This window comes from Orcinus orca, chromosome 16 (genome assembly GCF_937001465.1).
Source record: "Orcinus orca chromosome 16, mOrcOrc1.1, whole genome shotgun sequence".
Classification (NCBI taxonomy): domain Eukaryota; kingdom Metazoa; phylum Chordata; class Mammalia; order Artiodactyla; family Delphinidae; genus Orcinus; species Orcinus orca.
Window position 1 is genome coordinate 37,598,879 of NC_064574.1, and position 18,108 is coordinate 37,616,986.

At 38.8% G+C, this 18,108-nt stretch overlaps 1 protein-coding gene across 3 annotated transcripts in view; it reads left to right on the top strand.

The window, feature by feature from the left end:
• SNAP25 (synaptosome associated protein 25) overlaps window positions 1–18,108 on the top strand; it is an 80,121-nt gene that overhangs the window by 51,776 nt on the left and 10,237 nt on the right. For 2 of the 3 annotated variants that reach the window (XM_004276467.3, XM_049699227.1), the window contains exons 3-5: window positions 558–599; window positions 8,189–8,237; window positions 15,421–15,538. In XM_004276467.3, coding sequence (XP_004276515.1) covers window positions 558–599; window positions 8,189–8,237; window positions 15,421–15,538 — 209 coding nt within the window. Of the gene's footprint in view, window positions 1–557; window positions 600–8,188; window positions 8,238–15,130; window positions 15,249–15,420; window positions 15,539–18,108 lie in introns of all 3 variants that reach the window. The other variant, XM_004276468.3, reaches the window with a different exon arrangement.

The following is an 18,108-nucleotide window of genomic DNA, read 5'->3' on the forward strand; positions in this document are numbered from 1 at the left end:
GAATTCATTTTTTCTTATCTAAGGATGAAGATAATTATTATAGCTTTCTCCTATAGACTAGTTGTTTCAAACACGCTTGATTTTTTTTCCACCCTAGGGCAACAACTTAATTTGTACTGATAAGAACTTCCAATTGTGTTTCTAGGAGCTTTATAAGAAAATCGATGTTAGATTCATCTCAATTCATGACAAATGATATTTGCCTTTAAAATTCAATATTCCTGGTCCAGGGAGGCCAAATTAGTCCTCTGAGTATTCGAGATAATTTTTCATGCCTCCTGCACATGCAAAATTACCTTTTCGAGCTTACTTTGTCTCTGATATCAAAATCAACTTCGTCTGGTTTTGATTTTATGACAATCAGCTTTAATGTAATTGCTTTAGGGAATCTTATTATGTAGAAAGCCTGATAGGAAAGAGATTGAAATTGTGGTTCAGTTACAAACTTCAAAGAACATGTGATAACAACCCTTTATGTTTCCCAAGTGAAGAAAGTTTTTCTGATATTCCAAGAACTCTGGATCCTGCACTCATAATATTTGTGTTTTTTATCTTAGTCGCTGGAAAGCACCCGTCGTATGCTACAACTGGTTGAAGAGGTAAGCAGTGACTATATTTTAAGATGAACTAATCCCTTTGGCTGACATATCCTTTGCCTAGACCCTTTGCCTTTCCCTAGACCACTGTCCCATTTATTCCAGTGTGAATGTAGCTACCAGAAAGCCATATAATGAGAGAGATGCTATATTTAAGTTGCCAGGTAGCCATCAAAGTATTCACTCTCCCTCCAGCCCAGCCTATCTTCCTAGTCTCGGAAGCAGAAGAGGGTGGTATTTCCAAGTATGTAAATGTTCTCAAGAAATCACAAAAACAAATCAGAACGATTTTTTAATATACGAAAGAATTATCTACATAAAATCCTCATTTGTACTGATTTTGATGCCTCTAAATTACATCTAATCTTGGCCTTCTGTTTTAAATCTAGCTACATATATCACTTTAAAAAATATGTACCCAGAGAGGCATAATTTTCAGAAATTGTTACATTTATAGTCAGGCACTAAAATTCATGAAATAATAGGAAAATCCTTTAATAAAGGGAAATATCAAGTCTAGTCATGTAAATATAGAAGCTCTTTTATATTCCTGACTCTGGATTTAACATCCATTTTCAAGGCATGGTTAATGAATCCGTGACTATTTTTAAATGGGTGAAATAGGGCAGACAGCAATAATGGAATCAAAAGGGCATTTGCAATAAACCTCATTTATTCCAATTTGGGAGAGCGGCAGTCAACCAGGAAGAATAAATGGATTAATTGAACTTGTCCGTTGGGAGAGATGAAGTGGAAAAAGAATGGGATGAGCTATATTTATCTTAACTGAATAAAACAAGTCTAATCATTTTTATTCAGTGAGATGCTGTTTTATCTATGCTTTGAAAATGCTTATCAATATATAAATTCATGTGTGGTTATCATCTTTAGAGATCTTGGGGGTTTTCTAGCAGAATGATCAAATGAGCCTACTTGCCTCATGCTACTGTAAATTGCTTTTGCAATGACATGAAAGGAGAAAAGTGTCAATTTTATAAGGCTAAAAGGAAGGGCAGCCGCCTCTTACACTATGGAAGCCAACATTTTCCCTTACTTCTGCAGCTTCAGCTTCTCAGCTAAGAATGGTATATAGCTAACTGTGAATTGCCACAGGAGGGGGAGGAGAAGGTGGCAACCAAGAGCTCAGAGGACCCCTGGGAAGGGAAGGGGGTCCACTGAAGGAGATCTATTATCATGAAAAATGAGAGTTTGAGCCTGCAGCATAGCACAAATTGGCCCCCACAGGAGGTGGGCCAGCAAGGGGCCCTCAGCAGCACAGGAAAGCAACCTTCACTCTCTTAATGAAGAGAAATGCTTTCTTTGTGCTGTCCTGGGACTCACGCAGTACTTGAGGACCAAAAAGGAGGCAGATATTCTAAATCTACTAGTGTCGGTGAGGCTTTCAGAATCCACATGTTGCCCCTCATCTTGTCATGAGAACAAGTAAAAGGAACAGATCTGAGTAACATCCACACATGAGCTCTCACCGTGACAGGAAGGCAGGGAGCCCAGAAGTCAGCTGACATCATTATCTTGATTCATGTTTATGACCTTCAACCATGGCCTCCAAGCTCATATTTCATTTTCATTTGTGTGTGTGCACATGTGAAGGGAGTTTCTAAACTGCAAAATCTATCACCAGTTTGCCCACCTGTGCAATGTTGAAACTGCCCAGAGCACAGAAAGTGATGGAGGAATGCATCCAACACACTTTTCCCAACTGGCCCCTCCCCCATCAGAGTCTTTGGGCTGCAGAGACTTCTTTTTCTGTGTCTTCTTAAATTGCAGGCAACGTTGGCCAGTCTTGGAAAAGGAGTGTCTGCTCTAATTTATTCTGGAAAAAAAAAATCTCAAAAGCTCTATTAATTGAAGTAGGATTCTCAAATATTACATTTTTGTTTTTCCTAAAGTGTTTCTCAATCAAGCATGAAGTTGCATCTTAGAACAGGGGGTGAAACAGATGGATGCTGTCTCCTACCTCTAACAAATGAGAGGAGGCTATTAGACTTTCCATCCTTAGGAAATTATGAGCAAGGCATTATTAGACTAGATTGATTGCTCTTACATCCTCCTGGGTTATCTTATATTGATGGTCAAACATCCCTTATATCTAGGGCATTGGCCAGTCAGATGTTATTCTGCTTTCAGTCAGGAAGGAAATTCTCTTTAAAGAGAATCAGCATTAAATATTCATCAAGGGCAGAAATCATTTGGAAAATCTGAGCATTGAAATACTAGGATCTTGCCCATGATCCCAAAGTCTATCAGTGCCATATAATTTGAATTGAGCTGAATGCTTATTGAAATTCAGTCTCAAAGACAGGAAAGGTTACTCAACTTGTGAAGTTTCCCTGAGGCAAACAATCCCACTTTCAGTGGAATGTATAGGACTTTGTGCCATCCCTCATGGACTTTACGGTGTAACAGAGTGGAAGGCATGGAAGCTTGGTTTTCAATAGAAGCCATCATCAGTGTATCAAGGACAATGTAAAGTTACACAGAGATCAGTAGAGAAAGTTCAGAAAAGCTGAATACCATACACACATAAAAAGATTAGAAATCACATAGCACTTGGTTCCCAGCCTGGGGCTGGGAACTGGCTCTTTTGATGGATGCATTTCAGCAAATATTTATGGAATGCCTGATGCTGGAGGTGGAAGATCAAAATTGATATCATGTAGAAAAACAGATATGAAAATAACTCTCCAAATTCAAGGCCACACCTGCCTCAGGAGCACAGAGGAGGGGACAATGAATTCTAGAGGGAGAGTCATGAATACTGTTTGATTCCAGACAAAAAAGTTAACTCTGCTAATACTAACTGCAGGAAATGAGCTCTACATGTTAATGCCTTGGGCTATAGAACAAAGCCCGGAAAAGCCACACTGCCCTAGGGCAGGCTGATCCAAAGCCCCACACAGAGCTTTCACGCAGTGGTGGTTACTGAGGGCTCCCCAACATTTATGGGTGTTTCAGCATCTTTTCTTTTCATTCCAACTTATCTTTTGAAACACGTTGGCCACAAGAAGAAAATAAGCATTCTAAAGCTATGTCTTTGTTATGCCAGACTTCGTACTAAAGGTGGAAAATTCAGGCTGAGCAGTTGTTTTCAGGTAGGCAGTTGTAGGGATCTTTTGGAACTCTCGCGGTTAAGAGAGTGTCTGGACTGGCCTAGTTTTAGCTCAGGTGTATTGGACTTTGGGAAAAGCATTGCAGGATGACAAAGGACTTTAAAATGTTCTATAAACATGGTCTTAGATCATCAGCAAGAAAAAAATAAGAATAGAGAAATAAAAAGTAAAATGAAAGAAATGAAAAAAAAAAAATCAGGGACTTCCCTGGTGGTCCAGTGGTTAAGAATCTGCCTTCCAATGAAGGGGATGTGGGTTCAATCGCTGGTTGGGGAACTAAGATGCCTCATGCCATGGGGCAACTAAGCCCACATGCCGAAGCTACCGTGCCTACGCACTCTGGAGCCCACACACCACAACTAGAGAGCCTGAGTGCTGCAACTAGAGAGAAGCCCATGTGCCACAACGAAGAGCCCAAGCCCGCGTGCTGCGACGCAGATCCCATGCACCGCAACTAAGACCCAGTGCAGCAAAATAAGTAAATAAATAAATATATTTTTAAAAATCACTGACATCTCCAACTCCCCCTGTTCACAGTTAGACAAGTTTCCCAGGGATCTTGAACAGGAACCAGGAATTGAGCTAAGACAAAAATAGAACAACCTCCTCTCCCTCCTAGCTATTAAAACATAATACTCATTAAGGAACCAGAGAAAGTAATATTCTGCCTCCCCCAAGATATCGTCCCATCCCTGTCCTTCTCTCTTGCCCTCCTAGTTCCTCCAAAGGACCACCCAGTTGTTTTGATAAAAGTTGTCAGCAAAAAGTGGAGCCAAATATAAGTTCTACTATTTATTGAGAACCTACTATATGCCAGCGACTGTGCTCAGAGTTTATTATCTAATTTAATCCCTGCAGTCACTTTTTCTACTGCTTTGCTCTCCATTTTACCAAGGAGGAAATTGAAGTCCACAGTGGTTAAGAAACTTGCTTGAGACACACAGCCACAAAAGACAGAGATGAAATTCAAACTCAGATCTACCTGATTCCAGAGTGTGAATTCTTACAACATTTCCCTTACACCAGCAATTCCCACAATATTTAAAAATTTTTTGAGAATTCCACAAAAAGCAAAAGGATCTAAGAAAACAAACATAGCAGCTCATCCTAAACTGACAGATTCCACACAAATGAAATCCTTTATCTCAGTTTTTGAATCATGGCCTCCAGTGGAGTTGAACCTGTAGAAGCTTTTAGGTTCTGTAGCTTATTTTGTCTTTATAAATCTTGGGAAGTGAGGGAGCTGTTTCTGTCCCCATCTGACAGCTGGAAAAGCTGAGACACAGAACAGATGACTCTAGAGCAATAGAACTGTAAAGATAAGTCTAGAATTCAGAATTACTGACTCCCAGATGCCAGCTCTGTTCGCTTGACCAAACTGTTTATCATTCTGTGAAGCACAGTTTAGAAGCCAGGCATTTGTCTGGCCCTTACCTTAGTGCCTGGGGCAGAGTGGAAGCACAATAACCATTTAGTGAATGAATGAATGAATGAACAAACTAATGAACGAGTGAGTGAATGAACCAACCTAGCAACTACCCAATCTTATTTAGCATCTCTATCCTTATCTTAAATATGGGAAAGCATCCTGAAAGGTCAAGTGACTCTTCCCCAATCTCAAGACTATTAACTGGCTGAGCTAAGAACATAATCCAGCATTCCTGACTCTCTGACCTGTGCTCACTGCTTCTGTTCTCTCAAATTGGGGCAAACTCTTGGTGGTTCTGTGAATCATTCCAGCACTGAAACATTTAGCACCAAATTGAACAAAGAGGAAATTATACTTGCAGAGGAAATTATACTTTATTTTATTTATTATATAACATAAATGGGTAGAGCAGAAAGGGTCAACAGATGAGAGCTGAACTGACCAAACTGAAGTCACTCACCTGTTTCTCACCCTCCATCCCAAATAGAACAGAACAGAAATCTCGTGCATAGCCTTGAGTTGGGTCCTTAGAGAAGAAGATGCTCTCTGAGATGACTCCATCCTCACTGGAACTTGCATTGTCACATCCATATGCCTGAATGAGCCATCTGCATTTTACAATTTCCTCTCATAAACAATGGCTAAAATTTGCATAAAAGGGGCATAGAAATTGTTAAAATACAGTCTAGTGTAGACAAATGTCCATTTATAACACATTGAAGAGCAAGATTTTGAAATGTCTTGTGGGGTCTAGAATCTTGCTGCTCCATGTATGACCCTGCACCAGCCAGCATCGCCGATCTTGTTCAAAATGAAAAATCTCAGTCTCTACCCCAGTCCTACTGAATCAGGATCTATATTTTAACAAGATGTTTTCTATGCAGGGAATTCATATACACATTAAAGTTTGAGCAGTAGTCTAGAAACTTCTGGTGGTAGTCTGTAATGATGATATTTTTAGTTTGCCCAGATATCCTGCGCTAGATGCATTTTGTGAAGGTATTTATTTTATTAACCCTGGTGTAAGGCTAACTATAGGCCAGGCACCGTTCTAACACGTGCCGCCTATTAATTTACTGAATTCGCATAAGAACTCAATGAAGTATGAACTATTATGATTGCTGTATTACAAATGAGAGAACTGAGGCACAGAGCAATTAAGACATTTGCCTGAGGTCCTGCAGCCAGAAAAGAAAATCACCAGGATTCCAAGGCAGAGTCTAGCTCCAGAATCTGTGCTGTCAATGACTCCTGAAGTCATCCTGAGCCATCACTCTCCAAACTACATCCTGACTTTGCAACTAAAACTTATCAAAATGTGTTCAACCGCTAATTTGAAAAGATACATGCACCCCAGTGTTCATAGCAGCATTATTTACAATTGCCAAGGTATGGAAATGACCTAAGTGTCCATCAAGAGATGAATGGATAAAGAAGCTGTGGTATATATATACAATGGAATACTATTCAGCCCATAAAAAAGAATGAAATTTCGCCATTTGCAGCAACATGGATGGACTTGGAGGGTATTATGTCAAATGAAATAAGTCAGACAGACAAAGACAAATACTATATGATATCTTATCTGTGGAATCTAAAAAACACAACAAACTAGTGACTAAAACAGAAAAGAAGCAGACTTACAGATATAGAGACAAACTAGTTGTTACCAGTGGGGAGAGGGAAGGGGGAAGGGGCCATAGAGGTGTAGGGGTAAAAAAGGGGTTCTTATATGATTACATGAAATCATGTATGTGAAAGTTTTGAAAATTATAAAGCACTATACAACTTAAAGAATCTTTCATTCAATTTTTTTAAAACAAGCAAAATAGGCTTTTCTGTCTGGGAGAGTTAACTGCACATGTTCTCTGAAATGGTGAGCTTATAAAAGCTCACAGAAATAATTTTCAGTGTTTTATTTTATTTTTTGAAAGCAATATTGGAATTAAATTGTTGAAATACTGTTAAAAAAACAAAACAAAACACTTTTGTTGACCTCCACTAACATCTCTCTCTTAGGTTAATGTAAGTCAGTCGAAAATAAATGGGGCAATGAGAGACATATTTTAGAATTTATTCTAGGTACCATCATGAGCTTTTCTTGAAAAAACAATTAATCCAAACTGTAAGCACTGCCATTTAATATCTATTAATAATCACCCTATAAAACGGAAGGTCTTTACATAACTAGTTCCTGGAAATGATGATTATGAACAATGCAAATATCTCTGCTCCTTTTTTCCCACCCACCAACTCCCACTCCCCTCCACTAAATAGTTCAGGGCTGTTTGGCTTATTTAGAGCATAAGGGGTGAACAAAAAAACTGTAGTAAAACTTGTGGATGAATTATTTTCTCACACCATATTATTGTGCAGAATTTCAGATTTCATTAGAAAAAGCCCTTATTTCTCATCTGTCATTCCCTTTTCTAAATCTTGCAGAACTTCTCTCCATAGAGAAAGAAATGGAAGATTGAATTTCCTTTTGAGCTATGTTTCTCAACCTTTGTGAAGCTGTCATCTTTTTTGATAAACCTAAAAATCTCACCACCACTCCCAAGATTCTTACACATCTTTTCAGTAGAGCACCCCTCCCCAGTTCACCTAGGGAAACTTTCTGATCTATCGTGCCAGAGAAGATTTAGTCCTGAAGATTTTGAAAGATTTGCTTTCTGTGGTTGGTGTTACAAAAACTATAGGCATTTTTATTTTCCAGATATAAAATCACACTATAATATTAAGTATGTGTATTTCAAGTCCATGCCAAGCCCCATCCCGAGCCCCACCCCATGGAGACTGAGCTACGTCCCCCTCTTCTATCTGAGAATCACTGATGAAGCAAGTCCACAGGTGACCCACCTCTCTGAGTTCCTCCCCAGCCCCTAATACTCTCCGCCATATTTCCTCCCTCTTTTTCCTTTGGTCCTTCTTCATTTTCCATATCTAGGGCTAATTGTCCCCTTACTGATTTCTCTTTCTCTCTTTTCTCTCTCTAACTCTTTTTCCACTTTGCTACCATTATTGGAATGTAGAGTAAAGATGCTGGTATCAGGACTTTGGTTATGTTGGATGAACAAGGAGGTAAGTTCAGATTTCTTCAGTAAGAACAATTCCTCATCTGAATAAAGTCCATTAAAAAATGATTTGTGCATCTACAGGTGGTCATTGATGTGTGTTATGCACATATATGTGTGTAAGAGTTCTACAGTTTTTATCTTGCTTTTTTTCTCCTTTTTCTGTTGAAAAGGTTGGTAAATGTATGGAAATGTTGAGATCTTCATGGTTGAATAAATGGTACTACATGCCCTGTTATATGTGTTGGGGTAATAGAATTTTGAAGGCAGAAGTCATTTGTTTGAATTTTTAATGATAGGATTTTGGAGAGTTTGAGAATTCTCCTCCTCATCCCCAATCTTTCCCATAAATTTGATGTGATAATTCCTAAATAGAATGAGAGTATAGTATACCATATTGTCCATTTCTTTTGACCATCCTAATTCAGCATCTGGCAATATTGATTTCCAAGTCATTATGAGAATTCCTTGAATAACTGGAAGCTGTTTTTAACAGGACATAAACTGAGGGAAATCATTGTAAAGTGGAAAATTGAACCACTTAAAATATTTGAACTTTTTCTTTTAATTATTACGGAAATACTAGAAGCAGTGAACATCAGAGTGCCAACATTTTAGTATAGCATATTTAGTCTACAGTGGAACCTAGAAGGGTAATACCAAACTTTTTTTCTTTGATTTATACATAGAATCATACAGCAATGATTTATTTAATTCTAGCCACAAGTTAGTTACCTGATTCCATTCTGAATTCTTATCATAATAATCAGATTTAGCAGAATTTTTTCTCTTTATGTATATTTTACAAAGGCATTAGAAAACTCTTAGCAATCACAAGAAATTTTTTGTCAAAGATAAAAATATAAAATTTTTACAACATGGAACACCATAAACAAACTCCAAGAATAAACCTCAAACTGGGGAGGGGGAGAGGGGGCGGGAAACTGCCTTATGGATAACAGACATAAGGCATTTCCCTAAAATACAGAGAGACCTTGCATTTTATCAAAGAAAAGGACAACAACGTACAAGAAACAATGGATGTAATACGTAAATCATCAGTTTCCAAGTAGACAAATGAAACCATGCTTCACCCAACAACAGTAATGAGATGCCACTCTTTAGCAGATTGGCACAACTTCTTTTAATTGATAACAATCAATGCTGTGAATATGTTGGGAAAACAGAAACTCTCAATCTACAGATGGGCACTGTTGATCAGTACAAAGTTTAAGAGTAATTTGATAATATCTCCAAATTTTGATGTTCACCCATCTTTGACCAAGATATTCCACTCATAGAATTATATGCGGCAGATATTCACTGACAACTCCATGAAGAAAAATATACACGCCTTACCTGTAATGGTGTAAAACTGGAAACTAAATGTCTGTCAGTGGGGAGACTGACCAAATCAATTATGATATGGCCAGGAAAGAAATTCTGCATAAAATGTTCTGCAACCTTTACAATATATGAGATCAATTTTTACTGACTTCTGAAGAGTTACAGCAGGGGCAGGGAGGGACTGAAGGAAGGTGTATTATTTGGGGTCCTCTGGGAAGCAACTGCTAAGAATCAATTAGAAGTGTGTGAGACTTCTTAAGGAAATGTCTGTGATGGGTGAAGGGGAGAGGAAGCAGGAGTAGGCAGGGAGAGCCTTTGGACTGTGATGCGGGCTTGACACTCGTGAGAGGAGAGGGGGCAGAAGGAGGATTGGGTAGGAAGAGTCTCATTCTGTAGTGCTGCTCTGAGAAAGTCTCAGCCAGACTGATAGGCAGCCCAGGAGCAAAGACAACCCAATGGAGCAGCCATGTGACGGGCAGGGATGCATCCGCTCTAGTAAATTGTGCTCAGCTGTTGGCTAGAAGCATCCCAGGGAGGGCATGGCTTCCATGTAAATGTGGTAGATCCCATAGGTGCAACAGCTGGAGGTGTCAGCTAACTACAGGGTCCCTCTTGAAGGGAGATCTGAGGGGTACACCCTCATGGCTGCTATATAAAGACTTTTGTTTCTATATTATTTATTTGTATTGAACTTTTCCAATAAATATACACCAACTAATTTTTTTAAATCGGAAGAAAATTTTTTTAAAAAAACAATTGAACATCAATCCCAACACTTCTCCCCCCATTTTTAAAATATAAATTGTCAAAATTAATACAAAAATAATGGAGCCTAGTGGAATTGTATTTTGAAGGAATTACAATAGCTGTGGCAGTCTTCAGAACTCTCCAGATGAATTTGCTATAAATCATAAGACTTGCTGGCTTGATGTGTATAACAATGTCCCAGACTTTGAAACTCAGGACACAGCAAATCATTGCTTTTTAAAAAAATTTATTTAATTAGGCAGCAGGTGCCCATACAGAAGAGTGGTACCACATTTCCAGAGCTAAATTGATACATATATACTCAGGTAATAAGGAGTTCTATCTTATTAACTCTTTTAGTTAATAATTTGCGTGTGAAGGGAGTAGAAAAGGAGCATTGCAGTAAGAGAAAAAGTTTGAGAAAGGTTCAGGATAATACCATTTTCTCCCCTAATTATAAAGCATTGACATGAAAAAATAATATATACAAATCTGAAGTCAAAAAGAAAGTGAATAAGATATTGAGTTCAAATTTCATTGTACTTTGATGAAGAAAATCTACAGGCAAAATTTGCCAAAATCTCCAATATAATACAAAAATATATTATTCTTAAACACAAATGATTCTCAGGAACATCTTTACATTATTCTCTGAGAAACGAAGTAAAATTGCAGATTGCCCCCACAAGATAGTTAATGTTCTCAGCTAAGACATTTCAATTGTGGCCACATAGCAATAAATGCTAACTTCTTGGTTGAACATATTTCCTAGGATAACCTGGGTTTTACCAGATGCGTGGTGAATAATTGATACTGATGAGAAGCATGCAACTGTAAACCCTCAAAAGTGGGTAGCTTCTGCCTGGTCTTAAATGCTACATGTTCCATTTATACTGTAAGAAGAGATTAGAACTTTTGAAATGACTGATGAGTCAACAACTATCTTTACTGCCATTGTAAATGCATTTTGACACTGCATATGCTGTGTTTAGTTGTTTAGATCAGTAACTGCTTTAAAATTTCTCTCCAGTTATGCTCTACTAATTTTGTCTTTGCCTGAACACCAAAAGTGTTGACTGCAACTGCACAGAAGTCTCAAGAAACAGCCATCCGCCTAAAGAGCCAATCCAGGTTGTCCTGCTAAATGGTTGTGCTAGGAAATTCCTTATGGGATTCTTGTTTTACACCCAGGTGTCAGGAGACACCAAGGAGCACTGAGCATGACAGATGGCCCTGAAATGTCCTACGTCCTTGGACTTTTCTTGTCTCCAAGAGAAATCCCCATGAAAAACCCCTAGCCCTAATGTGGGATGATTTAACCTTTCACTTCCATATCTCTTGTTCCCTTTGTTGGTCTTTGCTGGGTTATATGTTTGTTTTGATGCTGAAAATGCTGCTCTTGGGACAATCCCATGGGAACGGCTACAAACTAAACAGTGAAATCTTTGACCACTGCCTGGCAGAGTAAAGGAAAAGTAAACCCTCATCCACAGAGCCTGCCAACTTTCTTAAAGGGTTCATGGCACTACAGGGTAAAATTTGTGAAAACATCCCTCTTGCTAAAGTCCACTCACCAATATCTCTTATGAATGACTAAAGCTGCATTGCCCAATATGGTAGCCCCTAGTCACGTGGCTATTTAAATTTATTTAAATGAATTTCCATATGGTCATCAATTCTAAGGAAAATGAAAATCATGTAGGCAGCATCTTGTAATTGGTTACACTCATGAAGGCTTACACATTGGATCAATCAATAGCATTGACCTCTTGCTATTCTTCTACTGTTTATTTTTTTACTAGATTGAGGATTCTAATGGTCCCATGCTGCTTTACTTACATAATATTAATAGAAAAGATGTCTAAACTTAGATCCCTGAGCATCCTGCCATTGGTGGATCCATTGCAAATAACCAGTCATCCAAATATCATAGCAAAAGAAAGAACAATCTCTTGCCCCAACATATAGTGTGATGTACTGGAATACCTCCCCAATCCCAAATCTTATTCCCCTCCCAGTCTCCAAGAGTAAACAGAAAACAGCCAGAAAGTAAGTTTAGGGAGGAAAGGAGCAGTTAACCCTAGACACTGCATTGCATCAGCCTCTCAGATGCTGCTGTCTACGCCAGAATGGAATGAGGGTATTGATTGCTTTCAAGCATTTCCTGAGGAAAATCTTCACAGAAATCATTTAAGTGCTGTGAAGTCCCAATACACCAAACATATCCACAAACGTAACTCAGTAACACTCTTAAAATTGCCATTATTGTGAGCTCCTGCTATGTGCCATAGCACTGAACAAAACAAGCAAAAATCCCTGCCTTTATAGCATTCACATTCAAAGAGGGAACCAAAAAAAAGAAATATTATTGTCAGAATATCTGTGACAAAATGGTTCCACAATATTTTAAAATTTCTTTTTAAATATTTTTATTTTTTAAATTTTTGTTTATTTTTTTATTTATGGCCATGCCATGAGGCATGCTGGATCTTAGTTCCCTGACCAGGGATCGAACCTGTGTCCCCTGCAGTGGAAGCAGTGGAGTCTTAACCACTGGAACCCCAGGGAAGTCCCACAATATTTTTTTAATTAAGGATTTGACTGATAATTGTGTATAACGAAACATTCAACCAATATTGGAGCAATAAAATAGTTTTCTGAATCAACTTTTCTGAAAGAACTCCAGAATTCCTATTTGCTATGATCTTTGCTGAACAAACTGGCAAAACATGGCCGAACCCCGCTCTCAGAAATAGGGATTTGGACCTGCCTGTTTGTTTTTATTTTTTAATTTGAATTCTCTGGTTCAGAAATTCAACACTTGTGGGCCAGTTCACTTTTATTTATGTTATTTTCTAATCCCTGGAGACACAGTGGGTGGGGATCTTGAAATGTCAGAAAGTTATCTTAGCTGAAAATATTAACTCAAGAGAAATTCCTTAGGAAAGGCAAACACCTGAATGTGTGTCCCCATGCCATAACCTGTGCATATGTCAGCTGTCATTAGTTGAGTCCAGCAAGTTTTCCCTCTGAACCCAGATGCTTCAATCTCATCTCAACCCAGCTCTCCAGGAAGCCATTAGCAATTCCTCGATTGGAATTTGGCGTCCCTATTCTGTCTGTACTTAACATAGTTCTTGTTTTGAGGATATTGGGCTCCTTTCCCCCCAACCAATCCCCTCATTTAATAGTTAATTTGATCTACAGACTAATTTATTGCATTCCTTAAAGGAAACTGGAATGAAGTCTTCAGAAAAGTACAGAATTCTCTGGATTGTAAAGAATTGTCATCCATTTGTTTTTTAGCCCCTTTAGAGATTTTTCTTAAGCTATTACTGTACCTATATTTATTCAGCAAAAGTTTGCCAGCACTGCACCCTTATTTCCTCCGGCTAGCCTATGCTGGATAAACATTTTGTTTTCCCTTGTCATTTGAAAAGCAGAGCAGAGATAGCAGATTCTTAATAAGCTGAATTCTATTCCTCAGCCCCACAAAAGAGAACATAATAGGCTCTTATTTTCCAAATGGATAGTCTCTCCAGTTTGGGCCACTAGTGAACCTAGCTTAGTTTTCTGGAATGACAATTTCGACTGGAATGACAATTTAATGTGAAATTGTTTTTAAGTGATTATGTATGCCCTTAGACTGGAAATGTATTTACCAGTTTTATTATAATCATGCCTTCCTTCCCAGAGGCGTAGGCATGCATGCATGAAAATATAGATGAAAGGAGGAATAGAAATGTAATTAGGTTTTGTAAATAGACAGCCAAGACATCCCATTGCTGTCTTAATGGTCTTAAAAGCTGTTTTAAAAATCCCTTCATGGAACTTATAGTTTACTCAATTTGATGACACAACTTTTGAAAAATTAATCAAGTTGGTGTATGTTACCCTGGTGACGTAGAAGTATGATTCATTTTTATGGGTATTGATCTATGTCTTAGGTATACTAAGGTCAGCTTTCCTGGCAGTGATGACTTGGTACTGTTTTATGTTCCAATCCATCACCTTCCTCCAGAGACCCAGGCATTCATTTTTCCCATGCTCTGCCTGGGGTTGGGGTCTAGCATTTCCCATTGTGGAGAATGGGAAATCAGGGGCAGAGAAGTGAAATGCCTTCCAAAGCTTTCATTACAAGGAAGTCATAGGATAAAAGGAATTTAAATGTTCCACTACCTATAACATTGCTGTGCTGATGTTGCTTTTCTTAGAACTTGTGTTAATTGAGTATTCAAAACCAAGAGCTGTCCATGGCCTGCCTTTGACTAGAGAAACACTGCTAGGGGGAAAAACTGTATGGTATCCAGTGATAGTTATCACTGTAGTTGTTATTTTTCCCAAAGAAGAAGGTGGATTATTTTCTACCCTTAGCTGGTTGAGGATGCTTAAAAACCAGAAGACTGAGACCTGTTAAAGTTGAAGCAGACACTTTCTCTAGTAGCATTACATCTGAATGCCTAAAACATAAACTAACATGCTGTTTTCTTTCTCTTGGGTTTCACTGGTGTCTGAGTAAGTGAATATGCTGTGTTGTTTTCCTGGATCCTCAGAATCTAACAGGCCTACCTACCCCATCCCATCGTATCTGCACTATAAACTATTTGAGCATCATTTTTGTTCATTTCCTTCCACCCCTGGCTGCATAGGGGAGCAACAGCCGACTCCAGCAATGCATCCTCTCGGACAATGCATTGTAATAGCTCTCCTTCTTTTTCAAATTCCGTTTCACATAGACATTTCTCATGTTCTGTTGGAAACCCCCCAAAAATTCATTCCACACTGTCATCCCTTTGTCCTAACCAGAACAACTCGATCGTGTCGAAGAAGGCATGAACCATATCAACCAAGACATGAAGGAGGCTGAGAAAAATTTAAAAGATTTAGGGAAATGCTGTGGCCTTTTCATATGTCCTTGTAACAAGTAGGTACTGGGTACCAGCTCTAATCTGTGGCGTCCAGTTTTCTTTCTTTCTTTTTTTTTTTTTTTTTTTCTTTTTTAATGTCAAAGTGAATGTCTGAAGTTTTGTCTTTTTTTTCTTTGTCCTTTTTCATCTGCTTCATTCTGTGGGGATAAAATACTTGTGTTTAATCAGAACAACTGGAACGCATTGAGGAAGGGATGGACCAAATCAATAAGGACATGAAAGAAGCAGAAAAGAATTTGACGGATCTAGGAAAATTCTGCGGGCTTTGTGTGTGTCCCTGTAACAAGTAGGTGCTGCCTGCCTGCCTGAAGCTTTGGTTTCCCAAGGCCCATCTCCAAGCCTTGACAAGCTCATTCCTGCTGGGTGCAAAGGCAGGATGAGTATGTGGCATGCAGAACAGATCAATACCGTCTCCAATGCATTCATCTCATAGCATAGATGATATTAGTGGGAGTTACTGTTGATGCATTAAAAATCAGGCATACTACAGTGAAAGCTTCACTGTCAGCAACTTTTATTGATGAACGTTTCAACATTTTCCAGAACGTGTACCTCGAGACAGAGACTAATCTCAAGAAAGAGGTGCTTTAGAGAACATAAAATCCCATAAAAGAGGGATTTTATGTTCTCTAAATCCCAAAAGCCAAAATTGCAGATTTAGAAAAGACTGTGGGTAAGTTGGGAAGATGAGAAACACGTATCAAGGTCTGATTTTTCAGAAGCAAAAATAAGAGTTAATTTGGCCCAAACAAGCATTTCATAAGTTAGAGAGTATGACAGCAACTCACCCTTTCAACTGCCCACCAGTTGCCAAATCGTGTCAGTGGTTAACCCGTAGATGCCACAGCTGCACCCAACTCAGAGGCAATGAGTCCTTCAACAAGAAGTGCTCAAGCCTTAGCCAAATTGGACCCATCCCTCTCCAATTCTTCCTCTTGGAAGACCTCCCTGTACACTGGCTGAAATGTTGAAATGTGTAGATTTTGCATGCACAACATCACAAAACATTCAACTATTAAGGTTCTGCAATGCTTTTTTGGAATGTAGCAGAAATGTGACATGTGGTTATAAAGGTTTGCAACAGAAGGAACCTGAAAATAAGGGTTCTGGAAGGTAGTCTCCTTTGACTAGCAGTGAAAAAAAAATGCATGAGCGGATTGTCCAACATGCATTTGGAAAATTAAACCCGTTACCCGATCCCCTTCACCCCTCCCACTTCCCTTTGAACAGAAGCCTTTTTCCTAAAAGCTCTCCTGATCCTAGCTTTTAGAATAGAAATTGATGTCATTTCTAGCTGATTATATGACCATTCACATCCTTTAAACTTTGAGGCTGATTTAAAATATCCCACTTCCTGTTTAGGAGGGGGAGGGGCTCAATTTACAAATAAATTTAAACTTTTATTTTTTCTTTTTTTAAAGAATGATCTACAGTAAAGTCTGATTAACTGGAATCTAGCTAACTGGAACCCTTGAGTATATTTATACTTTTGCTCCTTTCCACTTTTAACAAAAAGACAAATGAACAAGGAGAGAACAAATCCCATCAAGGATTTTAAAGTGTTTCTCTTTAAGGTCAGTCTAGGCAGTTGGCATTCTTTCACTCAGTCTCCATTCTATATAACTTCTACATCCAATAGGACCAAACAGTAAGAGCTGAGCTGCAGAGGAAAGGCCATCAGACACATCAAGAGAAACCATAACCAAGGAATGATTTGATCATGCTCACTGCCCTAAGACTCTGAGGCAGGAAAGTAGCTCAAGAATCTAACAGATATTCAGCCATCACCCTTGAAATAAAATGTACCGCCATGGCCCACTGCTAATGAAGAAAGTCCAATAATTCACCAAAATGACATTGCTACGCATTCCAGTTAGTCAAGATTTAACTGTATATCCTTTTCAGTGGCCACTTGCCCCCAGGTGAGATGTCTACCTGCTTTGTGATGAATTTCACAGGTACATTTTCCCCATCCATCAACTGTATGTGGAGAAAAGGTGGAGGCAGGCCCCCTTCCCTCCCTGGGATGGATTCTAATGTTCAGATGAAATGATGACCCCTATGAATTCCACATACCAGTCGGCAGTAATTCCTTATTGCACAAGAGACCCTAACTGAGCTTCAAAGCTTGACTGAAGTGTTCCGTATTGTGTGTAAATAATGCTTTAAAAACCATGTGTCACAACGCAGTGGCTGGTGGTGCCCTGGACTCTCTGAGGGCTTCGCCCTGTCTCGGCATGTTTCGAAGGACTATGATAGATGTCCGGCAGTTATGTGAGTCTATGTGCAGCATTGTGGGTGCAGTGATTCGCCTTCGTTCAGAAACGCAAACTTTCCCATCCCCTTGACTCTGCCAAAGATGGTATACCAGACATTTTACATAGCAGAAAGCATCACAAGGTCCATATAACTTCTGTTAATGTGAGGATGGAGGAGATGGGGATTTGAAAAACAACAACAACAACAAAACCAGACTCTAAACTCCATTAAATTAGATTTTGGATCCTATCCCACTAAGTGGGCCCCTGGCTCTTTAGAGCAGTGAATTCTGACTGCTCTAAGGCTGTGGTATTATACACTAGATTGTGGAAGTTGCTGAAATTCCATTTGTACAATTTTCCAATTTGTCTCCAAGGTTTCTTGGTCCCTAATCTTCAAATATTAGTATTAGAGCCAGTTTTAATAAATGGCTATGGTCCTACACTAAAAGAAAAAAAAAAAGGTTAAATTCCGGTGTCTTATAATAGAAAATGTAAAAATGGGACCAAAGGAAGTTCTGTTCTTGGACTAAAAAGCATGTGGTTTCTACTATGCAAAGAACCTAAAAACATCTTTGATTGCTCAATTACAACACAC